Source organism: Pogona vitticeps, chromosome 3 (genome assembly GCF_051106095.1).
Source record: "Pogona vitticeps strain Pit_001003342236 chromosome 3, PviZW2.1, whole genome shotgun sequence".
Lineage (NCBI taxonomy): Eukaryota > Metazoa > Chordata > Lepidosauria > Squamata > Agamidae > Pogona > Pogona vitticeps.
The window spans coordinates 103,335,136-103,361,282 of record NC_135785.1 but is presented as its reverse complement, the minus strand read 5'-3'; the positions used below and the strand labels follow the sequence as shown (position 1 = coordinate 103,361,282).

Below are 26,147 nucleotides of genomic sequence, written 5' to 3'. Positions count from 1 at the left end.
ATTAGTGGCACAAAATGACATTCGAGAAACACATGGGGATTGAATATATATATATAGAAAAAAACTGTCTGAACCTTTGGCAAGAGAATAAGTTTTTTGCTTTTTTCCCTACCACAAAGTAGATGTATTGGCTTAAGGTTGTATCTGAAGAGATTTTACATTTTACCTCCTGTAACACAACGTCGAGCCATTTCCCAAATTATCAAGCCAAAACTGTAGATATCAGCCATGATATATGGCTGGAAATGATTTTTATTCAGAGTTTCATCTAGGACTTCTGGAGCCATGTAACGCTTTGTTCCCACTCTTGTATTCAATGGAACATCAACCTCATTAGTATCACTAGACAAAGTATATAAAAACAGGTCAGAAGGAGCAACAACATTATCCCAACTCTTTCCTTCAGTTACTAGAAGGAAATTTTTACTACAGTTCAGTTAGAGTGAACCCCCTAAAACCAAAGTGATCTACAACTAATGTGCATTTTAAGTAGTCTACACAGATAACTTTTATGAAGTAAATTATATGGATACTTATTCACAGGACTGAACAACTGAACAACAATGTATACTGGACATTGTTCAGTGTGTACTGTGGCGAAGAAGAACAGTGTGCTGAAGTGTAACATTTGTCCTTCTCTTCACTGAAGGCATTGGGAACAATTTAAAATGTAATAGTTCCAGACCCCCAGTTTGAAAACATTTGGCAGAAACATTTTGTCTCATTTATTCTCTCCAAAGTACATTTTGCAAAGAAAATGTATCTTCTTTCAGAAACTTTGTTTTTAAATACAAAACTTCTATTTTTCTATTGTTAGAAAAATAACAAAATGAGGCATTTACATTTTTCAAATCTGTGGACAAGGTTTTTCTCCAAATATATAAACACTGGGTTTTATACAAAGATAGGATTTAATTGTCTACCTGTTAAATTTGACAGCAAGCCCCAAATCAGCAATACAGCAAGTCCCGTTTCTCTTTATCAAGATATTTTTACTCTTCAAGTCTCTGTGAGCAATAGCAGGCTTTCCTTGTGTCCCATATATTTCTGTGTGCAAATGGCAGAGACCACATGCAGCGGAGTATGCCAGTTTGAGCAGAGCTCTGTTGTCTAGAGTGGTACACTTCAGGAAATCATACAATGATCCATTTTCATGATAATCTGTAATTAAGTAAAGGTGGGTCCAGGAGCCTGAGCCTTTAATATCTGCTGCTATAAACCCTGTGGGATTTAGGAACATAATTAGTTTTGAATATTTCTAAGCACAATTAAACAAAAACTGTGATAGGGATGAATATTGACAAAACCAAAGACAGTTTAAAGACTTGGAGCAACTCCCCTCTAAACCCGGTCCTTGTGATATTTTAGGAAGACAAAACAAAACACATACATACACCCATGCACACACATATAATCTGCTATTTTTTTAGTACAATCTGGACTATCATTTCTTCACAGTTGCCATTCAGATCTCTACAGGAAGCCCAAATTACACAACAGCATCTTGTATTTTATGTTCTCTGGCAATTGGTATACAGAGGCATACTGCATGATAGTGGACATAACAAATAGCTACTGGTAGCTTTATTCTCCATTATTTTGTCTAATCTGTTAAAAGCATTCAGCATCACTACATCTTGCAGAAGTGAACGCTATGTTTTGGATGTGTACAAAGAAATACTTCCTTTTTACCTGCCCTGAATCTCACATCACTCACCTTGAGTGAATAAGCCTGCTTCTAGAATTATAAGAGAGCGAGAAATAGCTCTCTTAATCTGTGTGCTCTACATATTTTATACATCTCTACCATGACTCCCCTTACATATCTATTTTCAAAGTGAAATTGTGTTAAATGCTGTCATCTTTCACCACTGGAGAACTGCTCCCTTTACCATTTTGTTTGCATATTTCTTTACCCTTCCACGTTCTACCCTGTCTTTATTGAGGTATGATTAGAACTGTGGTTGACCTCAGACTTGTACAAGGGTAGCATGATGTCACATTCCTGCGTGGCCCTTGGTTGTTTCACCAAGCAAAAGGTCACACTTCATTCAGCTGCCACTAGTGGATAACATCAACATTGTTCACTATTAATGACAGAGGTCCACGTAACGTATCATTTAAGACCCAAGTAGAAATTGTTTATTGTTACAGGTGATAACAGTCCAGTCAATGCTGTTAACTCTCAGTTAAACAACCTTCTTCCCCCACTCTCAACCACCTACAATCCCTTCTCTCCTCCTCCTTTTCTTCACTCCCCCTTAACTCAGTTCCTCAGCAACTCCTATTGGTGCATGCAGATCTCCACATAAATATTAATGAGCAGGGTGAACGCTACACATATCAGTTAATTTTATTTGCAATTTGTTTTCTAGTTTTGCTTAGCAAGGAATCTACCTTTTCCAAGCAGATGCACACTGGGGTAACATAGTCATCAAGCTTTCTATAATTCCACAGCCTCTTTCCTGGGCAGTCACAATCAGTGTATATGGAATTTATACCCTGATATACATCAATGGGACTGATCTCATGTAAAAAATTCATCTTTTTTTCAGAAGGGCACTATATCTTCATTCAAGCACAGTTCTCCTTACTTACCAAGTATATTCTCATGTCGCATGAGAACTGTTTGGTAAATCTCAGTTTCTCGAAACCAGCTGGCCTCTTCAGTGGTGAAAAATACTTTCACTGCCACCTTTTCACCCCGCCATTTACCCATCCACACTTCACCATATCGCCCCTTCCCAACTTGCCGTACCATCTGAATTTGTTTGGCAATAGTTCGCTGGACCTGAAGATGAAATCTGAAATTACTAAGCAATTCTAAGTACACTAATGAGTGTAGAATTCTTTATTTTAAGACAGGAAGTTAGAGAAGTCTTTCTGTAACTGTTCTTCCAAACAAAATGATAAAAATACAACTGTTGCTGAATTTGTTCATTTAAATTATTTAAAAATTCATAACTGAGGTCAATGGGACTAACAGCCTGTCACTACCACACTGATAAAACATATATGGGTTTAAAAGTTTATTCAGGGTGCTGTTGATAGAATTACAGTGGATTAATCCAAATGCTTCAAATATACTTGGCCTCTGGGCAACCCAAAACATGAAAATAATATTTGACTGAAATTTAAAAGACAATGTAGAAAAGTCACTTTAACGTAAGAATGTTTTCTTCTTCATGTTGACCCCTTACCCTATGACTACCTTTCTGACCTTGTAAGGAATGGTTGCTTTCATGCTTACAGCCTGTATTTTGCCTAGGTGCGTAACACTGTTTAAGGAGCGTCATGAGCCGTGATAGCTAAAGACAGAAAACATCCACTCTTCCCTCTGTCAATTGCTCCAATCAATGAATGTTTCCCACACCTCACTTGCTTTGTCTTATTTACATAATTATAGTCAATCCCTTTAATTCTGCAATCCCTTCTTCTATATAATAATTACTTAATTTGTAGTTTTGCTCTAACTGATGAATCTCCTCCTCAGAAAGCTCATTGACTTGCCTTTCCCACAATATGGGATTACATAGGAGGTGGAAAAAACTAGCTAAAGTCTTGTTTAATAAGGATGGTTAGGACAGGAGGGACTTGAAGATACAGACCACTTGTCCAGTCCAGCTTCCCCCTAAAATGGCATCAACAAAGGAGACTTTATGGCACAAGGTGTATTTGTGAATTGTTTCCATGTATTTTGAAACAAACATTTCTATTGTTAGGCTTGCCAAAGCTATGAATTTAGGTTGCATGCCATTTTGTAAGCTTTCTAACTTACTCCACAGAAGTTCTTTCTTCTTTAGAGAACTCCTTGTTACCTACAGTGAGCAGCATGTTGCAGGTGAGTTGCAAAACACAATGCTGCCAAAAAAAAAAAGAAGAAAAAAGAAGAAGAAAAAGAACCTTGAACTGAAAAGGCATTGATAACCCACTGACTTACCAGCAATGGAAGTCCTGAACCACTTCCAGAACTCTGTGACTGATCAATAAGATCCTTGAGTGACTCCCCAGCGGGAATAAAAGCTTCATCTTGCTCCAGATCACGATTATAACACTGCCTTTTTGCTACCCATTTACAATAATGCCTGGAAAGAGAGGGCAAAAAGGTCAAATATTACACACCTAGAAACAGCAAATTATTTATGCAAGTATCCATAGTTAGAGAAGCTTAATTGCAAAAATATTTTATCCGTTATATCTTTAGCTTAGTTTCTGTTTTCTCCTGATAAATGTTACTTATTGCACACAGAAGGAAAGACCTGAACTGAGGGATTCCATGTTATTTGAACTTGTGAACTCCTCCACTGTTATTATCATTATCATTATTCTTATTCTGAGGGTTTCAGAATGCATGATAAGCGGAGTGGGAAGAACAGCTTAAATACAAGGTCACTCATGATCTTATTCAACCACTGAGAACAAGCTGAATCATCCAAATCTAAATTAGGATTGTCACAATCCAATGCTAAATATTTATCAGAATGAACAAACTTATGGTGCCATTGTAACATTATGCTGGCATTAGGCCATGCTTCATGATAGTGGGTTTGCACAGTTGTTGCCAGAATAAATACTAAGCTGTTAGGGACTGATGCAACAACTGACTGAAAAGGATGATAGCTACTTTTAAAAAACAAAGACTCCATATAAATGGAAAACTTTATACAGGGAGGAAAATCTGATGTAGTAAACAAACAAACCTGTATACTATACGGCAGTAATTAATAGTCCAAAATCACATTTTTGCTAGTCATCTTATTTCCATCAGTACTAGGCAAGAAATGCAATCCTACATGTGTAAAAGTATTCATGCTTTAAACCTGGCTTTTCCCCAGGTCTGTGTGTTTCCAGGACAGCCTGAGGATCAGTTTACATAGATACCCTGTATGCTGTCTACAAATGCTGGGACATCCATGTAAGCTTCTTTGCTCTTTTGTTTACACAGAACATCAACTGTAACTAAGCCACAAATACAATTTGACCATTACAGAAAATGCTGGATTGAACATATACCTATATGTAAAACATATATTCCCCAGGTCACACACTAGATGCTCAATAGCCAGGGTAATACAAGCTTGAAACTTACACCCACATCTCTTATATGAAGAGTATACACAACAGGAACCTTGTCATTAATTCTTATGCCATATTCCTTATAGTTCAGTGTTTGCCAACTTGGGAGTTCTGACCCCCCCCCAAAGGGGGTCACAAGTGTTTTCTGGGGGCGTCACAAGACACCCTATGTGTTGTAGCCCTTGTCAGATAACTTCTTTCCTGACCTTTTGGAGCGAGACATTGAAGTTAGTATGTGCATTTATGAGAAACAGGTCCTTTGAGGGAGAAAAAAGCCTCTACTTTCTAAGAAGGGATGACTGGGAGATTTTAATTTTTTAAAATGAATGATAGCATAACGATATAATTGCTGCCCTTTCCACAAGAAAGGGATCTTAACTATGACACATCACTTCTGGACAGCCTAAAGAAGTGGCGGAGGAAAAGAAGACCCCTCCCCACTACACAACAAAACCCTAGGAGGAGGAGAAAAAACAACAACAAATGGCCCATCTCTTCTACAGTGGGTGCAAGGAAAGCTCTGTGCTGGTTACTGAGGGAGATCTTCTCTGCCTGAAGGCTTTGCCCCCTCCCTAGGTACCGCAATGTTCTTCCACCCCCTAGTTCATCCTTTTCCTTTTCTTCTTACCTTTAACCTCCCCCAGCCTATTCCCTCCCCAGTTTTGAAGCAGTGATGGTAGAGCTGACACAGGAGCAGTAAGAGGACAAGCAGCAGTGGCGCTGATGGTACCACCATACTGAGGAATGACAACAATAGTCTATTTACACAAATGTGGCAGAGGGGGTTGCAGGTTACTAGGCTATTATAAGAAGGGGTCACGACCTGATAAAGTTTGGAAACCACTGCTATGGTTGAAAGCTTTCACAGTGATGCAAACTAGATTCTGCAGTCACATATGGATTTATGGGTTGCATGAGTTAGTGAAAACCCATGTTTTTTTAACATTATGCACCGAACACTGGAAACAGTAAGCTATTTTACCTGTAGCAGAAACAGCTAAGTAGGACAATCATAATTATTATGCAGACTGCCATAGAAATAAGCACAGCTATCCAACGTATGCTGTCATCAAACCGACCATCTAAATAAAAAACACAGTATTAATATAGTCAAATATAAAATAAAATCTTACCGTGTTTCCCCGAAAATAAGACAGGATCTTATATTAATTTTTGCTCCAAAAATGCATTAGGGCTTATTTTCAGGGGATGTTTAATTTTACAGTCATGTCATCTTCCGGTTGCTGCACAATGCTCCACAATGGTGGAGGGTGGGGTTTCACTTAACCGGGGCTTATTTTGGTGGTAGGGCTTATATTATGAGCATCCTGAAAAAATCATACTAGGGCTTATTTTCAGGTTAGGTTTTATTTTTGGGGAAACAGGGTATGTAGGAAATATTATTGGAAAAAGTGAGAAAACGTATTTGTTTCCCCCAGTTTTGTGTAAGTACACAGCAGTTACATGAGCACTGATTATGTGAAAGGTTTGCATATTGCCTTTACTCAGTCAACCAGCACTTGGGACCTCAAGGAATACAGCTGGCAGTACAGGCTAGCCCTGAGTTGTGACAGAGTTTGTTAATTCTATGACCATCAAGTGATAGCAGGTGATTTCCATGTCATTATTTTACTCTCTCGAAATCCAATCATGTTTAAGAAATCAAATCTAGCTGGACTTTGATAGCTTCCTAACACCACTATTATTTTCAACAGCTTAGTTTAATCAAGTATAACAATTAAAGAAAAAATAATTTAGAGAGATAAGAAAAAACATTTTCATATAATTCCTCACCTACTGATAAAATTTGGTTTTTATGTGTTTTCTCATGGAACACAGACTTTAACCACTCAAAATGTTTATTATTATTGCTGGTGTCATTATGATCATACGAATTTAAGTAATACAAGTTGAGAACTCACAAAGTGATGGAGGACTGCAGAACAGACTACTAATGATGATGTCAGTAATAATAATAAACATTGGTGATGATGTTAATGATGCCAATAATAATAAACATCCCTTCTGAACAGCGACACTTCTGTCATAGCTATCCATACTCTATGAAGGCCTAAAAATTTGACCTGGTACAAAATACTGATGTGTGGGTAAACTTGAGGCACTGGGAACATACTTGGTAGGGCTTTCAGAGCTTCCCTGCCTCCAGGTCACTTTCCAAATCCAAATTGACATCTTGGTGTTTATCTTTAAAGCCTTTCACAAGTCCCACCCCTGGCACTTAGCAAATACCTACTTAAATATCAATCTATCTGTACATTTAACATCATTTAAAAAGGTCTTCCTGCATTTCATGTCACTGTATTAGTGTAAGAACAATAAGGGAAGGGGTGCTTCTTGATTATAAAACCCCAGAAAGAATTCATTATGGAGGCTTGCTTAGTGCCTCTTCTAACATATTTTGGTTGCCAAGGAAGGAGCTTTTTATTTCCCGATGCTTCCATGCTTTCATTACTTTTTATGCTGCTTGTTTCTGGTTTTGTTTGCTGCTTTCAGCTCCTTGATACTGCTAGGTGCGCTCTTCTGTTCCATTTATCCAACAGTGGAAAGAGTATGCAACAGAAGTCCTAATACATATACAAGCATCATGTTCACGGCTATGTGGATCCTGGCTCATACTCATGCTGTACCTGAAGGACCAAGAGGGGCCAATGTTGGCTGCAAGTCTCGATTACAGAAATCTGTCCGACAGCATTCAATTGTTCGACGCAGTTGTGCTTTTGGAGAGTCCTGGGGAATAAAGAGAAATCGTGTTTCTAATTCCACGTTCTTTTCTTTGAACTACACTAATCTGTTACAGAAACTACAAAGGGAAACCTCAATTCTGAAATGAAATCCATGCACTTGCAAATATTTTTTATATTAAAATTAGAAGGTTCAACATAATAGAATGGTGGGTTGTGCATGTTACACCATGGATTCCTATGATGAGGATTCAAGCCAACCACATTCCTTTCTCTTCATTCTCTCTCCTCTGTGTTTCCATTTGTTCCCTCAATAGTCAGGTACCATTCCATGTCCTTTGCTGTTTTCCCTAGGTTTTCTTCCTTCCTTTTTTTCTTGTACTTCTGCAAATTCCAGAGCTTCAACCAAAACTGCTTGTACCTCCTCTTATGCATGGATAGTATTTTTTGCCTACATATTTTCACCTATCGAATTAGTTGTTATTAGCAGCTATTATTATCTTGGATTTCAATCAATCAAGTTGGTACAACACAGTGGCAAAGAGTAAGCCATACCACAAATAAATCAGGTATCCTTAAACAAGCAACCCACTCAGTCCCAACCCTGTATTTCCAATTTGAGAGAAACGCTACTAACAATACTAAGTTCATGGGGATAAATAAGGTAAAGCAGTTAGTGAGAATTGTTTCATTAAATAGGCACTAATGAGTTGGGAAGGAAGAACTATGCTTTGAAAACCAGATTCTTATTCTTTACATTGCCAAACTGAACCAAAATAGATTTGTCTACTCCATCCTCCCTTCCAAATCACTCCTTACATGGGGAAAGAACTTTTGGGCATGCTATACTCTCAGTGCAAGGAAATTTTGAACTTGACTTTATAGAAGTTATTTGATATTGTAGCTGTATGGTTGTGATATCCCGGGTATGCTATAAGCATGTTATCTATCATTAGAGTAACAGATCTGATTAGACATACATTCATTTTTACTTGGCTCTAAATCTCAAAATTCTCCATTCTTGGAGTTTCAGGGTTTGTTTTTTTTTAAAGCAAGCTAGTGGAGAGAGTGGTGGCCAATCACCTACAGGCAATCCTGGAGGAAACTGATGCCCCTGATCCATCCCAGTCCAGGTTCAGGCTATGTCATGGTACAGAGATGGCATTGGTCACCCTGCAAGATGATCTTCTATGGGAGACTGATGGTCCTCCTCAACCTCTCAGAAGCCTTTGATATCATCGACCATCATATCCTCCAGGGGAGGCTTTCTGTGTTGGAGATCAGTAGCCTGGCTCTGATCCTTCCTAGAGGACTGTTCTCAGAAAGTGCAGCTTGGGGAGACGATGTCCACCTGCTGGACTCTTTAATTGTGGAGTCCCACAGGGTTGATCATCTTCCCATTGCTGTCTAAAATCTATATCATCAGGGTCATCGGGGTGTGTGGAGCCTTGTGTCATCAGTATGCCGATGACGCTCAGCTCTACATCTCCTTTTCACCAACTGCAAGAGATGCCGTTCTGTCCCTTCAGCGCTGCCTGGGGACTGTACTGCAATGGATGCAGGAGAATGGGCTGAGGCTGAACCCGGACAAGACGGAGGTACTGAGGGTGGGTGCCCCCACAGTTGGGGATTTGGGAAACTCCCTCTCTTTTGGGGGGGTGACTCTGCCCGCCAAGGATGGGGTCCGCAGCTTGGGGATCCATCTGGACCCGGCGCTCACTATGGAATCTCAGGTGGCGTCCGTGGTCCGTTCTGCCTTTTTTCACCTTAGGTGGATAGCCCAGCTGCGGTCCTACCTTGATGTTGGGGCGCTCACTACCTTGGTGCATGCGCTCGTAATCTCAAGATTAGACCACTGTAATGTGCTCTACATGGGGCTGCCTTTGAGGCGGCTGCGGAAACTACAGGTGGTGCAGAATGCGGCAGCCAGACTACTTAGTGGAGTGAAAAAAGACCAACATATCTCACCCACTCTGGCTGCATTGCATTGGCTGCCCATCCGGTTCCGCATCGACTTCAAAGTGCTGATGCTTACAAAGCCCTAAATGGTTTAGGGCCTCGATACTTGGCGGAACACCTACTCCCACCAAGATCTACCCATGTCACTCGTGTGAGCCAGGAGGTGAGGCTGAGGAGCCTAACGCCAAGGGAGGCCCGGAAGGTAAAGACAAGAAATCGGGCCTTCTCAGTGGTGGCTCCTCGCCTTTGGAACAACCTACCTCCTGAGATTCGCGTGGCACCCTCGCTGGGTATCTTTAAAAATCAACTAAAAACATGGATGTTTCGGCAGGCCTTCCCTCCAGACAATTCCTGATGCCCTCTCCTCTCCCTCTCCTATTGTTTCCTCCCTCTCCTAAGGTTTCTTCTATTTAAAATTTTTTATACTATTTTATGCTGTTAGCCGCCTAGAGTGGTCTTAACCGACCAGATAGGCAGGATATAAAATAAATAAATAAAATAAATAAATATATGAGGCCACTGGGGGAGGTCATCAGAGGTTTGGGAGCTTTGTGTCACCAATATGTAGATGACATCCAGCTCTATTTCTCCTTGCACCCATCTGCAGAGGATGCCGTCCCATCCCTTGAGTGCTCCCTGGATGCCACGCTTGGGTGGATGAGGAATAATAGACTGAGGCTGAACCTGGACAAGATGTAAGTCCTCCGGGTGGGTTCCCCTAGTGTATGCGGATTGGGGGGCCTCCCTTCTTTCATCTGTGGTCTGTTCTATCTTCTTTCATCTTAAGTGGATTGCCCAGCTCCATCCGCTCCCTGACACCTGGTCCATCACCATGCTGGCCCATCCATTGGTAGTCTCGAGATCAGACTACTGTAATGCTCTCTACATGCGGCTGCCTATGAGGCTGTTATGGAAACTTCAACAGGTCCAGAATATGGTGGCCAGACTACTGGCTGGTGTGAAGAAATACCATCACATTCCCCCCACTCTGGCCACCGTGCACTGTCTACCTGTTCATTTCCATGCCAGCTTCAAGGTGATGATGCTGACTTACAAAGCCCCAAATAGTTTGAGACTTTAATACCTGGCAGAACACCTCCTTCCATTGAGATCTGCCTGTTTTACACTACCTTCCCAGGCCAGGAGGTTGAGAATATTATCTCCAAGAGAGGCCCGGAAAGAGAAGAGTAAAAACCAGGCCTCCTCAGTGGTCGCGCCTCATTTTTGGAACAATTTCCCACTTGAAATTTGCCTGGGAAGCTTTAAATGATCCCTGGAAACATAGTTTTTCAAGCAGGCTTTCCCAGTGTATTCAACATCTTAACACAGTGGTAGTTTCAGCATTTTATACTATATGTTCCACTATCTTGCCTTTAGACTATACTAATTTTTTTTTAGTTTTTACTTATGTTGCTAGTTTATGTTTAGTTGATGTTTAATTTTGATTACAGTGGTGCCTCGCTTAACGGGTGCCCCGTTTAACGATGAAATCGCATAGAGACAAAGATTTTGCAATCGCATTGCAATGTTTTAAACAGGGAAAAATCGCTTTGCGATGATCGGTACCCTGTTTTGTTTACCAATCATCACAAAGCGATGATTTTTTAACAGCCGATCGGTGGTTCCAAAATGGCCACCGGGTTAAAAAAATGGCCACCCGCTGTTTTCTGGGATGGATTCCTCGCTTACCATGCAGCGAAAATGGCCGCCGTATGGAGGATTTTCATTTAAAGGTGAGTCTGAAGCCCAAAGGAACGCATTGAAGGGGTTTCAATGCATTCCTATGGGCTTTTAAAAATCGCATAGCGACGAAATCGCTTTGCAGCGATTTTTGCTGCACCGATTATCGTCGCTATGCGAGGCACCACTGTATTATTGTGTTTACTGTCTTCTATTATTGTTCATTTGTTTTTTAGTTGTAAATTGCCCAGATTCGCCCTGGTATAAAAGTCAAATAAATGAATAAATACCAGACAGATACTTAAAATAGGTCAAGCTTAGGTCTACTTTGCTAAAGGAAACTGCCCTTTGTGACTGCTGGTGTTCTGGGATTTAGAGTTCAAACGAAAATACATACACGCAGTCTGGATTGAAATTACTCAAAGCAAACACTCAGAAAACAAGCTAAAAAACAATTGGAATACCTTGCACTGGAAGTCTGAACCTTCATATTTCATGCAGCCAGAAGCACGTGTAATCTCTCCATTCTCCTCTTGTTCAATGATAGCGAAACAATGTCCATTTGTTCTAGAACAGATTAATTGACTTGAACTCTCCAACCACTACAATAATGATTCTTATAATTTTCCTACTAGCCTCATGGCGCAGTGGTTAAAACGCTGTACTGCAGCTAAAACTGTGCTCACGACCTGGGGTTCAAATCCCAGGTAGCCGGCTCAAGGTTGACTCAGCTTCCATCCTTCCGAGGTCGGTAAAATGAATACCCAGCTTGGGGGGCAATGTGTAGCCTGTATAATTAAAAACTGTAAACCGCCCGGAGAGTGCTTGTAGCGCTATGGGGCGGTATATAAGTCCAATAAATAAATAATAAATAAATAAGTGAGAATAGTGTGCTCTAAGCAAATGAGTGACTATTTGGCAATGTGTAGTCTGTATAACTAAACAATTGTAAACCGCCCAGATAGTGCTTTAACTGCTATATAACCAGCACACTTTGCTTTACTTTACTATAGACAATATGGTTGAATTTGCTTGACAGTGTCAAAAGAAATTGAGCAATAACACTTCCATAAGTTCCATCAATTTAAATGGGACTACTGTACTGACTGTGACTTACTATAGCTCAGTAAGTTGTAGTTAGAGTAAGCCAATTTGAATCAGTGGAACTTAGGGAGAAGATGACTCACTAAATCCCCCTGATTCAATGGGCCTACTCCAATGTGGTTTACTACACTAAGCTACAGGATTTTGGCCATTATATATGCTGCAGGAAACCAAATACCATACTTACTTAGCCAATTTTTATCTGATGTCAGGAGGTTAAGTTCAATTACTTTAAAAGGAACTCAGATGAATTACAGCTTCGTAAAATTCCTCTATGTAGGCAGTTAATACTGTAGTCCAGATTAATTAGATTCATCAGCTTCACAAAAAAATTAATACTTAAGAGACTACATAAAGATAAACACTAGAGGGCAATAAAAAGCAACAGCTCAAAAGTAACCAAATATCTGATCTGCTCAAATTCCTGTATCAGAATGAAATGTACTATGTAAGGTTTTTAAAAAATCACGTGTTAAGATCTATATTAAAGCGCTGAACCATTTTCAAAACTATAACAAGTTATTTTATCGGGCTGTAGAACTGAAACAAAAAAAAGGAAGGAATTGAAAAGTGATGCAAGATAAAAAAAAACATCTTGAGACCTTGCTGTAATTTTTTATCACATTCTTCTTTAGTGAGAAAAGAGCAAGCCTTTTTGTCTCTATTACTTACTTGCATGTGTTATTAACTGCATTTTCTGGACAATGCCCTGAACAGTAGCACTGTAAAAAAGGCAATGTGTCCTCTGGAGCTACAGTTATTCCATCTTCCTGCTTCTTACGATCAGGATCCATCTTTATACCTGTTCCATCAAGCACACTGTCTAGATTCTGCCCTGTATAACATGAACAAGAATGATTTGTTTTGCAGGATGGGCTTACTTACTCTGCAGGTTCAAAAATTCAGGAAAATTAAAAGCAATCAGAAGTTTTTGTCTTTTTAAAACCATAATGATGTGAAATTTCTTTCACTACTTTGGTGTTGTTTTCTTTGCTAGGTAAGTCACCAAGTCCATCAATTCAAATGAAGCATAAACAAGTGAAATGATTTTTTGTGGCATAAAGTTACTGAGCCCAAAAGAAACTTCATGTGGAAATCACTTACAATTTAATCAAGAAGCTATATCTGCACCAAGGAAGGGCAAGTTTGGTTGGTCTGTGGCCAAATATTTGCAGGCAGTTCCCACTCCTGCTGCACCAGGCCTGGGAATGGCCAAAAATGGCTGCAATGAGGCAGGGTATCAACACCACAAGTGACTGAAACGTTGGTATGAATTTGGTTTTGAGGGCTTAGGGGGCTCAGTGAAACCCCCAATACAAAAATAGCTCTTTTAGGACATGCTTTGGGGGTACTAAAAATGGTCTTGGGAGGCACATAATATTTGATAACAATTAAAATCCCAAAAAAGATGCACCAAATGAAAAAACTGCTGAAAAAAGCTTGCACTCCCTTTAATATTAGTCAAAGTATGTTACTACATTTGGCAATCTCTTGCAATTCCAATAATAGACTCATTGAATCACAGAGCTGGAAGGGGTCTGTAAGGCCACTTAGACTGAGTCAAAGTATATCTGACAAATGGTTTTTTTGAATGTCTTCAGTGTTGGAGTGCTCACCAACTCCTGAGGTAACTGGTTCCAGTTTCATACTGTTTTAACAGTTAGGAAGTTTTTCCTGATGCTCAACCTAAATCTGGTTTCATGTAACCCATTATTGAATGTCCTGAACTTCAGAATGACTGAGAATGTAGCCTGCCTCTCCTTTGAATGACAACCATTCATATATTTGAAAAGTGCCATCATATTTCCTCTTGGTCTTCACTTCTCAAGGCTAAACATGTCCCGTTCTTTTTGTCTTTCCTCATAAGGCTTTGTTTCCAGTTTCCTGATCATCCTTGTTGCCCTCTTCTTAACTTCCCAGCATCTTTCTTCTTAAAGTGTGGTCTGCAGAACTTGACATAGTGCTCAAGATGAAGCCTAACCAGTGCCAAATAGAGGGGAACTAGTACTTCATGGAATTTGTAGACTATATTTCTATTAATGCAGCTTAAAATAGCATTCACCTTTTTGCAGTCCAATAGCATTGTTAACTCATACTGTATTCAGCTTGTGAGCTGCAAGAATTCCAAATTCCTGCATTTTGGTGAATTCCAAAAAACAGCCCCAATCTTGATCTCAAAGCATATAAGCAAATTGTAACACTGATCCACCAACTTGGGTCCCCATATAATCTTGGGCTAAAACTCACAGACGTCTTTATCACTAGCTGTGCTGCCCAGGATTTCTGGGAGTTGTATTCTAAAAACATCTGGAGACCTTTAGTTGAGAACAACTGGCTTTTAAAATCACTGGCTGTTGTCCTGTGGGGACCCTCATGGTTGTTTTGTTCCCTATGCTGTTTAACATCTACATGAAACTGCTGGGGTGGGTTGTCCAGATTTTCGGAGTTCAGTGTCAACACAATGTGGGTGACATTCAATGCTAACTCTCTTTTCCATCCAAATCTGAAGCAGCAGTTTCAGTCCTAGATTCGTGTCTGGTGTCAGTAGTGAACTGGATGAGGGTAAAAAACCTAAAACTTAATCCAGACACAACTGAGATGCTCCAGGTCAATCAAAAGTCAGAGCAAGGAATAGGGTTGCAGCCTGTCCTAGATGGAGCTGCACTCCCTCTGAAAACACAGGTTTGTAACTTAGCGGTGCTCTTGGATTCATCTCTGAGTCTGGATGCCCAGAACTCAGCGATGGCCAAAAGTGCATTTGCATTGTTAAAACTAACATACCAGCTGTGCCTATTCCTGGAGAGCTCTCATCTAGCCATGGTGACACATGCCTTAGTTATACCCCAGCTGGATTACTGTAGCACACTCTACATGGAGCTGCCAATATAAAGTTTCTGGAAATGTCAGCACATCCAAAATGCAGCTGCCAGATTGCTAGCTGGGGCTGGGATCACCTAATCCTCTCATAACAGCAGTTCTACTGGCTGCTGATCCATTCCAGGACACCATTCAAAGTTCTGGTTCTGACCTATAAAGCCCTAAATGTTCCGGGCCCAAACTATCTCAAGGACTGCATCTCCCTTTATGAACCTAAGATAATCAGGAGAAATCTTCACAGTTGTGTTGTGGGGGGGGCACATAAGAGGGGGCCTTGTCAGGTTCTCAGGCTTTGGAACTCCCTCCCAACGAGAGGCCAGACTGCCCCATCTCTGCAAGCAGACAAAGATGCTTCTGGGCCAAATTCAAGGTATTGGGGCTAACTTATAAAGCTGTTTACAGTTTAGGACCTTGTTACCTGTCAGAGCACCTCTCCCTCAGGTCACCTTCCTATCCCACCTGCACCTCCCAGTCTTTAATGTTGCGGGCGGCCACGCCAAAAGAGGTCTGGAAGGCATCAATCAGAAACGAGGCCTTTTCAGTAGTGCCTGCCCCGCTTTGGAACTTTCTTCCTGTGGAGGTGCAACTACTGGCCCCCACCCTCCTGAGCTTCTGCAAGCAAATTAAAATCTGTCTTTTTACCCGGGCCTTCCCAAGCACCACCCTTTCGTAAAATTATGCTGGCCCATTGTCTGCCATCTTATGCCCCAGATGGGTGATTTTATGGGGGCGTAGGGTTTGTTTGTTTTCTTTTTAAATGTTTTATATGGTTTATATAGTTTTAATATTTTGTAAGACGCCCAGAATAGTGGCATGTTCACTAAATGGCTGGGGAATAAATCTAAATAAATAAATAAAAATAAAAAAGAGCTTTCTTTTCAGACAGGCTTAGTGAGCGGCGGCCTGGGAGGGGTTTTTAAACTGAGTGTTGTGCCTTGTTGCTTTGAATCTGTTCTTGGTACTGATTTTGCCTTGAATCTGTTTTTGGAGTTCGTTTTGTTTACCATTTTTACTATGACATTTATTTGATTCTTTTTAATATCTGCATAATTACTATTTATAGATTTTTAAATTTGTATTTTAATATTTCCCTTAGTATGAAAGGGGTTTTTTAATCGATTGTTGTGCCTTGCTGCTTTAAACTTATTTTTAATATTATTTTTATTTACCATTTTAAAATAATATTTAATTATTTTTAAATATTTGAAGTTACTGTTTTTATCTTTTAAACACTGTCTTTCAATTATGTAAGCCGTCTTGGACAAAAGCTGGGATAAAATATTTTAAATAAACAAACAAACAAACAAATAAAGAGCAACTACTGAGAATGTTCATCTACCTAAAAATCACTCAGACTGATCTGAACTTCAATACTTAAATATTTATGAAGTTCAAAACACCATTTGAATATACTGTAGACACAAGTCTGAACTTGTATTATAATGTCAACGATTACAGTTTTAAATATCTGAAGGCGATCAATAAGAACCCCACTTCAACTTCCAACAAAATACAGAATGAAAGTTTCACTCCTTCAGTTTAAGTCAGAATGCCTTCATTGCTCATTTTCTGTTTCAGAAATCTGAGATAATTTTAGCATGTCCTCATAGTTTGTCTGATATGACTGACATTTTAATATTGGAGTAACTCTTCCAAAGTACTGCATGAGATTGGCTGAAACTCTGTTGCTTTGTTAACCCAGGCAGAAAGAAAACAGCGTAACATTCACTCACTTCTGGCAATTAATGAATCTACACTGCAATTCTCAAGCATACACCAAGCCACGGATTCATCTACCCCAAGAATGACAACAGTGACTCATTGACTGCTAGCTGGGACCAAGTGGATATTACCCCATTGGGGCAGCTTTTGATCAAGTAATAATCTGTATTCCTGTGACTAAGAACTATTTGTAATTCTGTCTAATAGCTAACTTCAGTGACAAACAGGATGACTCAGATACAAGGAAAACGTAGCAGCATGCTTTGGTGAATCTCAAAGTCTGCTATTATTTAAAAGCCACCTTCTGATCATATTTAAAAGCTGTCTTCTGTGAACTAATTATGCTCAGGAGCCACATAAAGTTATGTCATGTGGAAAAGAAAAATGGAAAACTAGGTAGTGAGTTGGCCTGCTTATACCTTCTATCATATTGAAGAGAATATATCTGGTTGACTAGCAATCTGAACAAGAACACTCATTTTAGGGTATCCGAGGGCAACTACTATATGATCTTCCAGATGTTACTGGACTCTAACTCCCAATAGCTCCAGCTAGAACAGCCAATTGTGAAGGATGCTGGCATTTGCAGCCTAGCAATGTCTAGGGAGACACAGCTATCCACCTGTTTTAGAGCATGAGGTCACAGTGCTATGTACATAAAATGTTCCATTTGCTACAATTTAATAGGAAGATTTTAATTACATTTATTCATTCAGAAGGTTTATAAATAAACATTTGTTTGGTTTGTTCTGAACATTTATATCTATGTGCGAAACAAATGTCAGAAATCCCCAAGGCTTTTCTAGACATTAGACAACATTTCAGAATACAATTCACTTTGATTAATAATAGCATGGATCTATTTCAATCATGTAAGTACAGTGGTGCCTCGCTTAACGATTGCTTCGTACAACAAAAAATTCACTTAACGATGGCTTTTTCGGAGTGATCTTGTGCTTCACTTTTCCCTATGGGCGATTTTCGCTTAATGATTTCAGGACCATGCTTCACTTAACGATGACAGTTTTAGGTCCCCTTGTTTCGCTTAATGTTTTTTTTACAGCCCCGTTTTTGCTATTTTTAAAATATTCTAAAATGTTTAAAAATGTTTAAAATGCTTGGAATCGTTAGTGCACCTAATAAAACCTTCGTTAACTTAATTTGGCTTTGTTCTGAGTCTTTTTGAATTTTTTGTGAATTTTTTTCCCCCACTGAAATAGGCTTCAATGCATTTCAATGGGTTTCGCTTAACGTTTTTTCCTATGGGGATTTCCGCTTAAGGATGGTAATCCGTTCCAATTGGAATGGATTATCTGGTTTTCAATGCATCTCTATGGGAAATGGTGTTTCGCTTAACAATGTTTTCACATAGCGATTTTTTTTGGAACCAATTAAAATCATTAAGCGAGGCACCACTGTAGTAGTTTTATGGTTAAAAAGAATGCTGGTTCTTTTAGTAATCCTAAAACTTTCTGTTTGGGCATCATATGCTTCAGAAGAAACTGCAACAGAATAATATTAGATACCAATTATTAAGTAAAGCAGAATTTCCAGTGAAAAAGCAGCATCACTTAAATATTTAAGCCTCTCCTGCAATATATTAGAGGAAAAATTAAGTCTAAATCCATTTCAATTTGTGCTTAGGTTGGGTTTTATAGAAAGATACACAGTCTTGAAATTACTGCGAAGGATTAGTTTCAGGGAGTAGTACAGGGAGATGCCTTCATCATCCTGTGGCACCTGAGCTTTGAGAGCCTGCAAGGTTTAAACCCCCCCCCCCAATGGTTTAAAACATCTTTATGAAGATGGAAGGTGAGGTCTTTTAGGGATTTGGAGTGAGATGACATCAAGTTCTATTTTGCTGTTATCCAAAGTAGATGAAATTGTGGAGGTGCTGATTTGCTGTCTGGATTCAGTAATGGGCTGGATGAGAGCCCATAAATTAAAGCTGGATCCTTATAAGAAAGGGGCATTGTGGGCTGGTGGCTTCTGGCTCTGGGAAGTTGTTATTTTTATTTATTTTATTTTATTTGTTCGATTTATATCCCGCCCATCTGCTATATTCTACCACTCTGGGCGGCTGTTGTTGTAATTAGCTGTTCTGAATACGGTCATACTTCTTGTGATGGAGGAGGAATGTATCATAGGGGTGTTATTTGATTCATCATCAACACTAGAGTTCCTAGCAGCACCAGTTCCTCAGGTCACCTTTTACTAGCTTTAGTTTGTCAGCTCCAGACTTTCCCAGCCAGGCATGGGTTAGCTGCAACAATCCTTTCTCTCATAACTACCATACTGGATTAATGTAATGCGTTTTATAGTCCCTTTAAAAATAAATCAGAATCTTCAATTAGAAAAGAACTCAGTTGCCAGAATTCTGCCTGATTTGAAGAGAAGGTGTGATATTATATTAACTCTGAAGGAACCGCTACCTGTTTGATTCCAAGTCCACTTCAAAACGCTTACCTCTCCAGCTCAAATATTTCACAAGAGTCTGCTCCTACATCAATCTGTCTCTGCATTAAGAGTGTCAAATTTATTTATTTATTTTATTTATTTTATTTATTTATTTATTTATTTATTTATTTATTTATTTATTTATTTATTTATTTATTTATTTATTTATTTATTTATTTATTTTATACCCCACCTATATAGTCATGGTGACCAAATGAGGTCTTTTTCCAAGTTCCAGCTTTACAAGAAGTTGATTTTGCATATGTAAAAGAGAGGGCCTTCTCTGCAACCGCAACCTAACATTGGAATACTATCCCATGGAAGTACACCTGGTGCCAGCCAACTCTATTTATTTTCAGCACCAGATTAAAAATATCTCACAAAATTATTGCATTTTAATTGGTTGAATAGTTTTCTCTCTCAAATTCCTGTAGGATGGTTTTAATTATACTAGGTATAGAACACTGGGATTCATTTTCAAATGAAAATGCTACCTGTGCAATCTACAGAACAATCAAACAAATCAAACAAACGAACAGACCAATGTTAAAGCACACAATTTTAGGAATTCTAGACAATAGTAAAAAGGTTGTTGTGGGTTTTTCGGGCTTCTTGGCCGTGTTCTGAAGGTGGTTCTTCCTAACGTTTCGCCAGTCTCTGTGGCCGGCATCTTCAGAGGACAGCAAACTGTCCTCTGAAGATGCCGGCCACAGAGACTGGCGAAACGTTAGGAAGAACCACCTTCAGAACACGGCCAAGAAGCCCGAAAAACCCACAACAACCATTAGATCCCGGCCGTGAAAGCCTTCGCGAATACAATAGTAAAAAGACTATTGCCACAGATAAACACTCTATCTCATCACAAAGCAGTATATTCTTTTGAAAGCTAATCTATTTTATACAGAGTCTTACTATCTTCACTTGTTCATTTATCAGTACGAATTTCACTTGACTTTTTCCATTACTCTACTCACAACTCTGAAATGCCTCTCAGATATCTATACCAGGATGGACAGTTTGCAAATAGTCCCAAACAATTATATTCCTATGGACTAGCTGTATCTATCCAGAATTCTCTTTGTCAATTGTAGCCAACAGGTTCTTCTGATGAATGGCATGCACATTCAGCAATACTCCATGTATGCCGAAACCATTTAATAGTTGGTTTCCCTAGATTCCTTCAATACACAGCACTGCTTTTAACTGTTCGCTTTTCTTTCTGGAAACATTATGGATATCACATTCACTCAGTAATATCGTTGAAAGTAATCCTCACTGGGCAAGACCACTGCACTGACATGGAAATTAGTCATTTTCTAAAACATGTAAGTTCAGCACCATTTAAATCAAATGGAATTTTGCCAATAAGTTCAGAGAGGAACTATTTGTTGCCTGGGGGAAGGAATTCAGCTGGACATCCGGGAAGAATAAAACTACCCATTCACTGTTACTGTAAATAAGCTTCAAACTGTCTAAAATGGTATACCTGCACAGATGTCCAAAGAAATGAAAATCAATTAATATACATATACCAATTCAAACATTTCCCATCCCAAACAGGTGCCTCTGAATTTCAGCAGCAAGGACAACAATTAAGAAACTCTCAGAATTAAAGTTTCTAGAACACCCTGAGTGCTCACTGGAAGGACAGATCCTGAAGCTGAGGCTCCAATACTTTGGCCATCTCATGAGAAGAGAAGACTCCCTGGAAAAAACCCTGATGTTAGTATCTCCGGGAGACAGTGGAAGACAGCCTGGCGTGCTCTAGTCCATGGGGTCATGAAGAGTCGGACACAACTTAATGACTAAACAACAACAAAGAACACCCTAATCATTTCTTTTCCTTTGCCTCTAAACAGTGATTGCTGCACTAAAGCAGTCAAATAAGCAGGGGTTCTTATTAGCTGTGGCTCTAAGTGATCTAAGTAATATAATCTATCTGTGACACTTATTTCAGACATTTCCCTTCTAGCAAATTTCTTTACTAAACTATACATTTGCTTTTTAAAACACACAGTGTGGGTTTGACAGTGCTAAAAAGGATGCAAATCAGTTTCAGGTGTGTAAGAAAGTATCCCCTTTCAACAGCTTTATGCCACATGCCTGACCTATACTTTGTAAACTTCTATATTTCAAAAGCTTTTCAAATATTACAGTGGCATATCTTCATTTATTTCATATTGCAGCTGGAACATAAAACATTAGCTAAGCATACATATATTTCACACTAAAACTCTTTAAAAATTGCAGTATAGGAATGTGATTTTACCTTGAACTTGAAAAATGACAAATGCACAGAACCCCAGCAATCTGATGTAAACTTTCAGACAAATCATTGTTCACATTTAACTCCTTTATATGTGCTGTCAACTCTGGCAAACTGCCCTGCTGCTTGACAACTTTTTAGCCGGACTGCTTAGTAAAATCGGACAGAAGATTCGGTGATCAGTTGAAACAGCTAGTTAATTACTTCCAACTTGTTTTCTGAAAAAGAAATGACATATTTTTGAATACACACATAAGATCCTGAGTGAAATACCAAAAAGGGGAAAACAAATCATTTTAGGATCTTAACATTAAAAAAATGAATTTATGTGAGCACATATAGTCATGATTAACTGAAACCTATCAATGAGCATTTTAACTTCTTCTACAATTCACTGTAATACAACTAGCTGCTTGCTCTCATATAAGCAACTAAAGGAGAAACCTGAAGGATTACAGAATACTACTGAAAACAGGATTTTAAAAAACTCATATTCACTCCATTCCAACATGCTGATATGACATGTTACCTGTATAGTTCTGTGCAGTGAACAGACTTCTGTGGGGAAAAAATATCTCCAATTTTGACTGTTTATCGAGGAAACTTCTAAATGTACACTTAACTGCAGAAAAGGGTTGCAGTTAAATCACTTTATCACTGTAAATCACCATTGGGAAATAAAGTGAGAAAACATTAAAATTTTGTGACTGCAACTCTCAAAGGAGTTTCTGCAGTGATTAGTAGAGTCTAACTAGGTCTGTATGGAGTAAACAGCAATTTGGACACTTAAGTAGTTAACAGAGACAATACAGATTCTGTGTTAAGATGAACAGAAAACTGATTTTGCCTTCCTTTGGCCTCTTGTTTGAGTGGGCTTGACCTCTTGACCCATGTCAGCCTGGCGCTATTCCTGAATGCAAAAATTTGTATCTATGCAAGGATGTGCTGCAATTATTGTTGGTGGCTGCTGCTTCTACCATAAATAACTCAATCTGTCTGTTGGCAGGACCGAAGAACTTTTCATTTTAATTACTGCTTCACAGGCATTTAACATGGAGGCAAATTACTGGTGGAGCACCGAGGTGTCTGTCACTTTCAATTTGCACAGGCAGGGGGCATACAGCCTTCGACCTGTGGCCTACTTTTCACACATCTGTGACTTCTTAGTAATGAAGAAACAAAGCAGCTTCCTCACCATATGAAATAAAACCACTGTAATGGCAGAACCCACCTTTAGACAAAGAAAGTAATGTATGTTCACTGTTGGGCAATGTCCACACTGTGCACAATGTACTGACATAAATCTTTTAAAATCTAAACCAATATTGCAGCTCTTTAATAGGTCTGATTTCACTGTTGTTTAAAAAATAATCTGATTTTACTCTATTGATTTAACTCTGTTTTACTGTAATGCCTTGGCTTCTATATGATCCAAAATACTGCCATAAAGAAAAGACAGTATACTCAAGCACTTTTTACAATGCAAATAACTTTCAGGTAAAATCCTTTTAAAAATCATTGACATTTTCCCCTAATATGAATATACATGTTTTTAGAAAGCCATGGCAAAGTATTTTCACTTCCAAACAAAAATCATGACTTCTGAAAAACAAGACTACTGTTTTCTATTTGTGATTTCAAAGAAAAAAATAATGTAACATATATGTGCTATATAGTGGCATTTACCAAATTTTCAGGAAAGTATGGATAAGGTCAATAATAATGAGGTGAATTAAAGAGCAAAAGGAACCAAAATATACAGGTTGAAAGAATAAAGAAAAGATTTAGAACTAACTTAATTATATAAACATTTATTTTATTTATTTATTTTATTATTTATTTAAAATATTTTTACTCAGACTTTCTCCTTAAAAAGATCAAAGGCAGCTTACACAATTTAAAAGGCAATATTTAAAAGCTAAAAGCAGTAAGTACAAACAAATATTAAAAAAGAATCCAACAAGTATTATATTAAATAATGGTAAATAAAACCGGTACTAAAAACTATTTAAAAGCAACAGAGCACAACAATCTATTTTAAAAACCCATCTAATAAGTCCTGTGGCTTCAAGATCTTTCTTTTCTCCTTTCATTTCTTTTGAAAAGAACAAAGGTCAGAACAGAAGCAAATCCTGCTTTCATAACTTATATCTAGAGCCAGGCAGCTATTTTCCTTGGTGTTCAACTGGCTGATGATCTGGTATTTTTTCTCTTCACCACATGACATATGGTATGGCAAACTTGCATAAGCCACTGAGATTTAGCTGCTACAAACATGTCCTCTGAACTGACAGATCTTGCTCAGTTGTACTCCATGTAAGCTGCATGCTAACCTACTTGATTCATAACTCACCCTATCAACAAGGACTCACACATGGTCCCAAAATAAACTGTTGCTTATCCTTGGCCATTAAAGGCTTGGGCTATAATACAAAGGTCTTACATCACCTTTGAAAGATGTTCATACAGTATCTCAGACAGTGATTCCAAAGTTGTAGGAAGTGCATAAGTATACTAATGGATGCATTACTAATACAGTCAGACTATTTTAAGAGGATAATTTTTTACAGATAAATACATAAAGTACAAAAGAGTACTGCCACATTCTGACTCAGCAGTAAATTGGGAAGACAGTATTTTCTGAGTTTGCTTTGATACAGACATACAGTGGTGCCTCGCATAACGAGCACACCGTTTAACAACGACTTTGCATAGCGATCTGTTTTTTGGGATCGCTAATGCGATCGCATACCGATGGTTCCAACGGGCAAAATTCGCATTACGATGTCGGGGGAACAGCTGATCGGCAATTCCAAAATGGCCGCCGGAAGACCCAAAATGGCCGCGCGCAGCGTTTACGCGCCCTGCCCTCACTTACCGAGGGCGCGAAAATGCCTGCGCTATGGAGGAACATCGCTGAACGGTGAGTTTGGGGCCCACTGGAACGCATTAAACAAAGTTTAATGTGTTCCAATGGGTTTTTCTATTCCGTTTAGCGATGTTTCCGAATAGTGATGGTTAATCCGGAATGGATTAACCTTGCTATGCGGGACACCACTGTATATAAACCTGCCAAAAGGTTTGTGCCCAAACCTTATGAAGAAAAAAAGTTAAAATAAAACCTGAAATTTGTAGTCAATGGCAGCTTTACAGTAAAAGATTATTTAGGTTTTTAAAGCCATTATTTTTGATAAGAGTAGTCTGATGTATGTATTTGTCTTTTGTTTCATAGCCAAATTATATAACAAGTCATACATAATTTCCGATGCAGAATTTAATTTTTTCATTAGTTTTCAAGGTAGATTACTGCAGTTTGTTCCTGAAATTCCACAGAAAATAAACAAGTGGTAATCCATATTTTTAAAGCTCAGATTTTGTTTGCACGCACCAAAAATTCAAATAAGAAAAAAAGGTTCCTAGGGTTTCACTAATATCCCAGCACTCAAAGCTCTTATATAACAAAGGTTCATGCCTCCAGTTCAAAGTTATCAATTGGCCAGCATTCCATAGGTTTCATCTGAGATCTAAAATTACCCAGGTATTAACAACAAACTGTTAATTTAACTCCAGAGGAGACTAATAGAGTGCCTGAAATAGTTTTTTCTTCTATTTTTTTTTTACACAAGAGACAAATTATGTTACATTTCACCCACTTCCAGGTGGCAATTAATGAGTTCCTGCTAGGAATCCCAAGCAAACACCATGCCTGAATGTCTCTGACAAGCACAATGGTGACTTCTTAATTGCCAGCTAGAAGCTGGTGAATGTTACACTGCTTGCTGTCCATGTGCGTAACAAAGCAACACAATTTCAGCCAGTGATTCAATCCATGTAGAACCACCAAGCTCTCATCAAAGACGCTAAGGACAAGAGATTCCCACCACACCCATTACTATGATGGGCCACCTACCTCTCCATTATAAATAAAATCATGACTTGAATATTGACAGCTTAGAAGGACTTGCTAGTTTGTACTCCGCAGAAGTTGGAAATGACAGGTTACCCACCTGTAATTGTAGTTCTTTGAGTGGACCTCTGTGATTCACACTCTGGGTGATTTGCGCCTACGCAGAGCCTCATTGGATGATTCTAGAGCTTCAGTGGTAGCAATAAACACATTAGAATAAGCCCCTCCCCACCTGTATGTACCTTGGCGCCAAGCATCCCCTTTCAGTTGTGTCAACACCACTTAATAATAAGCAAACAATGGCGTGACAGAGGGGAAGATGGGCGGTCCACTCAAAGAACTACAATTACAGGTGGGTAACCTGTCCTTTTTTGTGGCCTCTGTGAATCACACCCTG

General features: G+C 38.9%; 1 protein-coding gene across 2 annotated transcripts in view; it reads right to left on the bottom strand.

The window, feature by feature from the left end:
- BMPR1A (bone morphogenetic protein receptor type 1A) overlaps positions 1 to 26,147 on the bottom strand; it is a 92,275-nt gene that overhangs the window by 4,094 nt on the left and 62,034 nt on the right. For both annotated transcript variants that reach the window (XM_020805977.3, XM_078391013.1), the window contains 9 exons: positions 21,847 to 22,061; positions 13,194 to 13,356; positions 11,882 to 11,984; positions 7,725 to 7,824; positions 6,059 to 6,158; positions 3,941 to 4,085; positions 2,599 to 2,791; positions 924 to 1,221; positions 167 to 342 (listed from right to left, as the gene is read on the bottom strand). In XM_020805977.3, the coding sequence (XP_020661636.3) occupies positions 167 to 342; positions 924 to 1,221; positions 2,599 to 2,791; positions 3,941 to 4,085; positions 6,059 to 6,158; positions 7,725 to 7,824; positions 11,882 to 11,984; positions 13,194 to 13,356; positions 21,847 to 21,913 (1,345 nt within the window). In that variant the 5' untranslated portion in view covers positions 21,914 to 22,061. The remainder of the gene's footprint in view (positions 1 to 166; positions 343 to 923; positions 1,222 to 2,598; positions 2,792 to 3,940; positions 4,086 to 6,058; positions 6,159 to 7,724; positions 7,825 to 11,881; positions 11,985 to 13,193; positions 13,357 to 21,846; positions 22,062 to 26,147) is intronic.